The sequence below is a fragment of the Scomber scombrus genome, chromosome 16 (assembly GCF_963691925.1).
Source record: "Scomber scombrus chromosome 16, fScoSco1.1, whole genome shotgun sequence".
NCBI lineage: Eukaryota > Metazoa > Chordata > Actinopteri > Scombriformes > Scombridae > Scomber > Scomber scombrus.
In genome coordinates, this window is record NC_084985.1 from 10,423,304 (window position 1) to 10,431,949 (window position 8,646).

General features: G+C 36.2%; 1 protein-coding gene across 2 annotated transcripts; it reads right to left on the reverse strand.

Moving 5' to 3' along the window:
- Positions 1 to 5,863: 5,863 nt before the first annotated feature.
- Positions 5,864 to 8,646, reverse strand: si:ch73-196l6.5 (riboflavin transporter 2). 2 transcript variants are annotated; one of them, XM_062436209.1, is made up of 4 exons: positions 7,957 to 8,646; positions 7,622 to 7,890; positions 6,377 to 6,500; positions 5,864 to 6,216 (listed from the first exon to the last, which is right to left on the reverse strand). In XM_062436209.1, exons 1-4 carry the CDS (start codon positions 8,644 to 8,646, stop codon positions 6,007 to 6,009), a joined length of 1,293 nt encoding a protein of 430 aa, XP_062292193.1. In that variant the 3' UTR covers positions 5,864 to 6,006. The 2 variants fall into 2 exon arrangements, with proteins under 2 accessions (XP_062292193.1, XP_062292191.1); XM_062436207.1 differs by having other exon boundaries at positions 7,622 to 8,646.

Consider the following 8,646-nt stretch of genomic DNA (forward strand, 5'->3'; position numbering starts at 1 on the left):
CCTGCAATCAACTACACGGTCGCCCATGATATTGTAATAAAATATTTGTTACCTCTTTCCATGAAATGATTGTGAAAACGTGATTTATTCTTGATAGATAAAGTGTATATATTCTCAAAATTGTATTGATCAATCTCATTGCACCTGGTCAAAGGTGATTACTGATGTGTATAAATAAGAATTAAAAAGAGGAATGTGTCTGAAAACAAAATTATTCCAGCTTTATGGGCGACCGTGTATATCATCATCAACTACACAAAATGCAGTCTATTATGCCAACCATTTTGTGTTTATGGAAAAATTGCATCCTGTTTCTGCCTAATCTGGAGTGTAAATTTATACTCATCATCTCCAGACATAGTCACAGCTGCAGTGGGGAGGATTTCACATCAGAACAATACCAGGTGTTTTCCATGTTACATATCACGTACAAAGCTGGTTTCTTGGGATTTCAAATTTATTATTATATCTTGTTAAAAATAAACAAAACCCAAAGGCTGCCTGGAACAGTACTGTAGTAGAAATGTATCCATTAAACTGTATATCATGCTTTTGAATATATTCAGAAGAAATATAATGGTTTGTACGGAGCTAAAACCTTTAAAAACACCAGAAAAGTCCTTTAAAATCACCTTTTTTAACCCTGAGACAGTACACTGGTGTTACTGATGTAAAGTAGAGGATTTAAAGTAGTTCAGTATATTCAGTAAATTCTTGCTAGTTGGTGTTGTCACTGTAAAAGTGTTTGGATCATTAAAGCCAACAAACTGTACTTGATTTTTAAGTGAAAGGTTTATTAAGCATATTAAAAAGTGCACAAAAAGAATGTGAGGAAAAATAATGTAAAAATTCACAATTCAAAAAAGGTACATAAAATTAAGAAATAAGATATGCAATGAAAACAAAATTGAATGTAAAAAAAAAGAACTTGCGTCTCCTTTTTGTGAGTAGAGATAACTTAAGTGTTTCCAAATGAAAGCAGTCAGGGAAAAAAGAACCAATACTGAAATATTTGATATCCCAAAGAAAAAAGAAAGAAAGAAGGAAAAAAAAGTCTCCCCTTACAAAGAATTCCAACAGAAACAAATTGCTTTTTGATTCTGCTATAGCTCTAAAACAGAAATCAATCTCACATCCATCAACAGCACACATTACTCATCCCTGCATCCACAGAGTTCACCCTTTCATTAAAGATCTATATCAGTTAAAAAGCTTTCATCTCACAACTGAAACACTTGTCCTACATCTTCATGATCAATAATTCCAGACAGATACAATCTTATATCTGATTTGTAGTCTGTTACATATATTATATTATATCATATTATATTATATTATGTAATATAAAGTGAGCTGTTCAGTGCTTCTCCAGTGGCTGTGGGTGAAAGTTATGGTGCACACTGACACCATGAGGTCTCCACAATTTCTGCCTAACTTTAATTATGGACTGAATGTCACACTGACAAGCGCTTATGAAAGATTTTTTCCCCCCTGTCATAGCCTTTAACCGCCACTGACACCGAAACTCTGCTATTATGAAAATTAGGACGTGTTTGACTGAGAGTTTGTTGGTTTTGCTTGGTTGGCTCGCACCTGTTTTACATCTTGTAGGAAAATTGTGCCTCTTCTACTCAGCAATTAGAGTAATCTGCTGGTCATTGTTTTTCAAACATCAGCTGAACACACCTGGTAAGCACTGGCTGCATAAGTGTTGATTTAACTGATTTAACTGTATGATTATGTGTGTAATTGCATATGTGTACAATGAGAATATAATATTTAATTTATTGTGGTATATGTCTATATGTAAACTTAGGTTAGTGTTTATTTTGTCTGCTACAACAAAAGTGTTTTGTTATGTTTCTTGACATATAATTTAGTTCCATAAATATTACTTTCTCAAAACAAGCAAAAATTGGCTGCCAGATAGAGCAGTTACTGTTATTTCTCAAAGCAAGCAGTTTTAATAATTTCTTCAAGAATTAATTCTTTTTTTAAAAATTCTAGTGCAGTGATCGGCTCTACTTTTTCTTGGGTCAACATACTTGCCTTTAAAGAAGTTTATTTGTGCTAGAAAATCATTAATAATATTGCATTGAAATATTTTTTTATTACCAATTAGAGGAGAATGAGTCAAATTATATAGAATAATGCTATGCTAAAAATTACAAAGTTACAACTCTTGTCACTGTATCTGTATGTGTTTCTGTATTTATCTGTTATCTGCAGCTCTGTTTGCTTTTACATTAATCGTTATGTGACAGTTTTATTTCTTCTAGCTCTGAACCACAGTCTGGTAAGATGGAGAATATGTTCACCCAAATCATGCTCAACTCCAGCCAACCTGAGTCGGCTGGGTGTGGACAGGGCCAGGTTGTGTTTCTCTCAGTGATCGACATTTGCACTCTCCTTGTGGGACAGCCAGTGATTGTCAGACTGCTGTGGATCGTCCTCACAGCTAAGAAGACTACAGATATCCTGAATTGCAATTTAGCTCTCTTCCTCAACTTGGAGTACTTCATGCTCATCTTGCATTTGTATGTGCTTTTTTTGCTGCCACACGCCCAGGAAAACATCCTCAAGTTTTTGTTTGTGTACGCACAAATTGGGGGGCCAATGAGTTTGTCTTTTATTTGCATAGAAAGATATGTTGCTGTGACTCGTCCCACATCTTATCCTCTGTTGAAGAAGTACAGATGCAGGGAGGTTTGTGCCGGGACAGTGTGGCTCTTTTCTGTTCCCACTGCTTTTGCAAGTGCTTTTGTTGACGACGTTGAATCCTCTCTTATAGAGAATGTGCTAAAAAGTATCCCAATTTTTATAATGATTTGCATGATTGCAGTAATGGCGAAATGCAGTGTCAGTATTGCAAAGGCACTAAAGCATGCTGGCCCAGGGAGAGACAAGATGCATCCTATCAAGAGACGTGCCTTCAAAACTGTCTGTGCCACTTCGGCCATCATCATGTTTTTTTACATTCCAGTGACATTCCTGCAAAGGTTAAAATATTTGAGGGAATATGAGTTTAACTGTTTTGTTATACCTACATGTATATTCTTGTTGTCTGCTGCGAGTGTTGTGCATCCAGTGTTTTACCTCTCCACCCAAGGGAAGTTGTTTCCCTGCATAAAATGAGATTCAGATTTTCATTGATTATTTCTACCAATGGAGACAATGCGGAACAACTCTCCACCTCGCTGTTACACACATCTTATTTCCATCACTTGAATTCTTAGTTAAGATGATTTGTGTGAATTCAGCCCTGTAACAACATCTCTATCTTACATAATTATGGCTGAAAAATAAGAAACGTTGATTGTAAAATGTGAAAATATATATATAATATAGACATTGAAGCAAACCCTGTAGTAGAGGATGGACATTTGGGCGTAATAATAACTTTTTAGATGATGAAATAATCTCATTGGTTGAGATATTTCATAAATTTAGCAGGTTCCTGCCCCAAGAAGAGCTCTGTCTCTGCTGCCAAAATGTAAATTATATATATATATATATAATTTATGCTTTAGTGCCTTTGCAATATATATATATATATATATATATATATATATATATATATATATATATATATATATATATATATATATATATATATATATATATATATATATATATAAAGAGTGTGGTAAACCTAACATACCATCATATGAAAATGTTATGTAAATTTAGAGGATGCCTTTTTTTCTCCATTTGCCATGTCTGTCTGTGGTGATGTAAATATGAAAATAGGGTGTGTTTGTATTGGTATTCTTTAGAATTAAATTATATGACAAAAAGACACATATGCAAGACAGATTTTAGTTTGTGCTGTAGTCACAACATGAAACATTGTCTAAAGGTTAAACATACTCAATAAATACATGGCCAGAAATATGTGGATACTCCCATTTACATGCTTGTGAATGAGATGTAGAACAATCACATATGATTGTAATGTTTGCGAGTCCACATACTTTTCAAGTCAGGTCAATGGATGTGGATGACAATTACAATCAAAATACAAAGACAAAGACAAAAGAGAATTAATAAAAATGTAGAAGAGAATAAATCAAATTTGGATTAAATCACAAAGCACAGCACTTTTGGCCATGTAATGTATTGTGAGTTTATTATTGTAAAGTTGTGCACTTAACAATAATAAACTCAATAATGACTGACTCACCACTACAGAGACACCTTGTGTTGTTTAAAGAAAGCTGCAAGCAGGCAAAGTACAAAAGCTTAATGATTTGATTTTTTCATTGTCTTTGGATGTATGTGTTCAATGGATTGTGAGTTACTTTAATTAACTAACTTACTAACTTCATTTATTTAATTATTTATTCAGTATGTGTTTATTTATGTATCATATCTATTATATTGCTATCTGAAAAAATCTTTGCTTGTAACGTTCTTTATTCTCTGATGTCTGATTGTCCAGTTTGAGTCCAGTCAGATCGTCATGTTAGAAAAGAGGCAACATGTGGGGATTATATCTTTATTGTGTAATGTGATATCATACAGTTAACAATATGATTATAATACATGTAAATAAAAAAGGAATAATTGTATTACAAATCCTTCATTTCTACAATACAATATAAGCACTTTTGACATGCCACACTTGTCAGATGGAGTCAATTGTAACAGATGTTGTTATCCTCAACACACTTAATTAACAGTCATATACAGGCCTCGACTGTGTTGTTGCCATAGGTGAGATTTTAGATTGAAGCACCAAAAGGTTTAGATCAGATCCCCCAAAAAAAGTGCAACCTCCAGTCCAAATACTTCATAAATTATGATTTCACACTAAAATAATTTGCCTCCAGTCATTGAGACAAAAAAGGCATGTGGGAATCAAGGTGCCATTCAATGAGGGTTTTATGGCCTTATTTGAAAGGCCTTATATGAAGACTGATGGCTGACACGTGAAAAGTCTCTGGAAAATCAAACTAGATAAAAATCCATGAAAGTTAATGGGGACAAAGACAGACAAAAATAATAAGGGAAAATATGTAGGCTACGTATTTCCAAAAGATGTATACAAACACACCTGCAGGTAAGTATGTCAATCAAACAGGCATCTGATGCAAAAAGGAGCATTCATGATATTTTTCCAAAGACATTTTTCTTCATTCTCATAACACAAAACTATAAACAATGAATTGAAAAAAACAAACAAACAAAAAACATATTGAAGTATGATTAAATGTGATTTCATTTGGACTTTAAGAGTTGCAATAGCAGCATTGACTATATGGTACAAACACATATACTTTTTTAAGATTTAAAGGATCTATCATTTAAAGGATAAGTTCACAATTTTTCAAGACTGTCTTGAAGCAACGGTCAGGTGCCCAAATTAACTCTGCCAGAGGTTAAATATCCCCTTAAAATGTGCTTTCAATATAAGTGATGGGTTATGAAGGTATTACTGCAGTAATATTATTTGCAAATGTTGTATCGAGTGGGTATCTTTAAAGATGGAAGATATCTATTAGCTCATATTAGCTTCAGATCATTTTTTAATGCGTTTTTTCACAGAAGGAGAACTGTGGATTTAGTCCCCCATCATTGTAAATGCATTATGAAAGAAATCTTCTAATGGTCAGCATGAAGAAGGGGAATGATTATAGCAAGAAGAACCTACTTCAGTGTTAATTTGGAATATAGTTTTAAGACAGACTTGGAAAAATGTGTACCCATCCTTTAGTGCTCTCATGGTCCAAACTTCATCTACTAATACATTCATCACAGTGTACATTCACTGCTTCATCTACAACATTTTTATCATGTTTGATATAAGAACATTTAAAAGCAACATGGTCAGTGCGGCTTCAATAAAAACTAGCGTGCCTGTTTTATTGAAAAAACATACAGTAAGCTTAAACCTGATTTATCACATTATTTCCTTTTCTGAATATCTTGTTTCAAAAAAAAGAAGGGACACCTGTCCATCCTTTCTTGTACCTGCCTCCAGTCCTTTCTGCACAACATCCTCATTTAGGGACATTTTGTGTTGCATGGGTCTCCTGATGAGAAGTAATTGTACACACTGACCAGTGGAAACATGGTCACAGCACCCAGCAGAGAGCCTAACTGCACTACAGCTCCACACCACACGAGGGCACTGTGGCCTTCATCACGCAGGATCACACCAATAATCACCTTCACATAGGACAGAGTGAGAATAAAGATGATCCAGGCTAACACCTGTGGAGGAGAGGAAGGTGAGTGTTACATATTTCAAGACTTTTGACACTTCATCTTAACATTTCTGTGGCAAAAAAAAACAACTATTTTCTAAGGAAGTGTTTCACCATCCCTGACCACAAGAATTATTTCAGTAAATCAAGTTAAATAGTTCACTCACAATGATGACATCACCTGAGCTGTCATTAACCAGCAGTGGACATGGACTCAGTACTGCCATTCCCATTATGTAAGCTCCAATTCCACTGCCAATCACTGTGAGGGCTCCCATGAACAGCAGGGACCTGTGAAATGAGAGATAATTAGTTTTAAAATTAAGAGATAATTGTGTTTGGCTGCATGGATGTATTATTGAATTTAGAAAGCAGGACAAAAAAAAATGTGATACAACATTTGCACAACAAACATATGGAAATAATCAATCTATGGCTGAAAAATGCTTTGCAATGTTACTGTAAGTAAATCTGATCAGTTATGCCTTAAAATAGTAGCATTAGTCATTTTTGTGACATATTAAATGTCATTCATTAACAACTGTTAAAAGTCTGAGCTTCTACCTGAAAATTGAATCTGGAAACATTTATAGTCTTTTAAAAATGTCTTATCCAGGAATGTAAAATCAGTTTGTGTGAAGCTGGTTTATGGTCAGCCGAAGAACTCCAAGTTCTGTCAGTTTGCACTTTATCTTTATGAAGACATTGATCACTTCAGTAAGGTTTAAAGACTGACATTATTTATCCAATCCATGATTTATTTACACAGAATTTTGAGTTATTTCATTTAAAACAATAGATCAAATTCGATCGATTTGGGTAAATAAGCTATTTGTTTTCTTGCTATCGAGTCTATAAAATGAATGAGAGGATTGATACCACTGTCTTGTCTGTATGGTAAATATGAAGCCAGCAGACATTTAGCTTAGCTTAGCATAAAGACTGGAACAGGGGGAAATAGCTCTGTCCAAAAGCAACACAAATGTGCTTTCCAGCACCTCTAAAACTCACGATTAACACGTTTTATTTTATTTGTTCAATTGTAAAAACAGCAGTTTGTGGTTGTTCGAGGTTGCAGTTTTTGCTGGTTGCCTGGTAAACTCAAAGTAACAAGGAAGTTCCTATTAAATGAGAAAAACATCTGCCATTTTAGTGACAATATTTCAGTCTTTTTTTTACAATGCAATTTATCTTTTTCAAAACATGAGAAATGAGAATTGAATTCATTCATCAATATTTAATTTTGCATTAGAGATTCTAATATTTGCAAACTATGTAGATAAAATTAAAAAACAGAGGAATAAAAGAGGAATTTGTTTTATTTAATCAATTATTATCATTATTTTAAAGTATTATTAGTCCTGTATCTTGCCTTGTACCAAGCTTTCCACCCCAATAGACAACACACTGACCTTATTGGGAAGAACAAGGCGATGAAGCAGGCTAGAGGGTTGGACACGGCAGACATGGTGGCTGAAAGGTGATAGGCATTGTTACCATATGGCATGCACGAGTAGGATTGCACCGAAGGAAGTACCACGTTGGTCAGAGCGTTAACCCAAGCCAGGATCACGAAGATGTAAGACACCTGCATCCAGCTGTAAGCACCGGTGCCAAAACTGCTTTTACGCCTTTGGTTTGTAGGCCTGTAGGGTTCCATCATGGGCTTCTGCTCAACCCACTTCCTGTTTTTCTTAGATTTTTCTTTAACTCCGTTGGTGTATCGGCCATTAGGATGCTCCCTGGCCACAGTTGGGTGGTAGTTCAGCAGCAGAAAGGCCACCAGGCACACCAGCATCATGGCACTCAAAAAGAAGAAAAACACCTCAGCTGAGAAGTTGGCCGGCTGGTACTGGGCCGAGAGTTCAAAGGTCAGGGCGCTGCTGGAGTTGTTCAGGGTCTGGTTCAGGGTCTGGTTCAGAGACTGAGTGCTGTTTATGCAGTGGACCACCCCAACACCCTGAATCAAAGCCACTATAGCAGGCAGCAGGCCACTCACACCCTCTCCAATGTAGTAGGTGGTGAGATACTGAGGCTTGAGACGCATCATGAAGGGCAGGAAGGTGACGGAAGAAGTGCAGTCAACAGCAGCGAGGAAGAACGTTAGGACAAGTAGAGATACACTGCGGGGCGCACCTGCCACCACAACAGTCTCCTTCCAGAAGAAACCTAACAGGAAACTGGCCACAGTTCCCAGGGCAATGATCACATATATGACGGCCACCTCGTTCAGGGCGCCTGGCCGGAAGTGATGCATCAGAGTGACGAAGAGTGGCCCAATGTTGGCCATTTGGATGAGGACGGAGAGGTAAGAGGGCAGGTACCAGCCCTCAGGGATCTTGGGCACAATGAGGGGCAACTCCACCCACAAGCCATTGATGGACACCCAGGAGCCCATACCGAACAGACACGCCAACAGGTGGGTGAGGAGTGACAT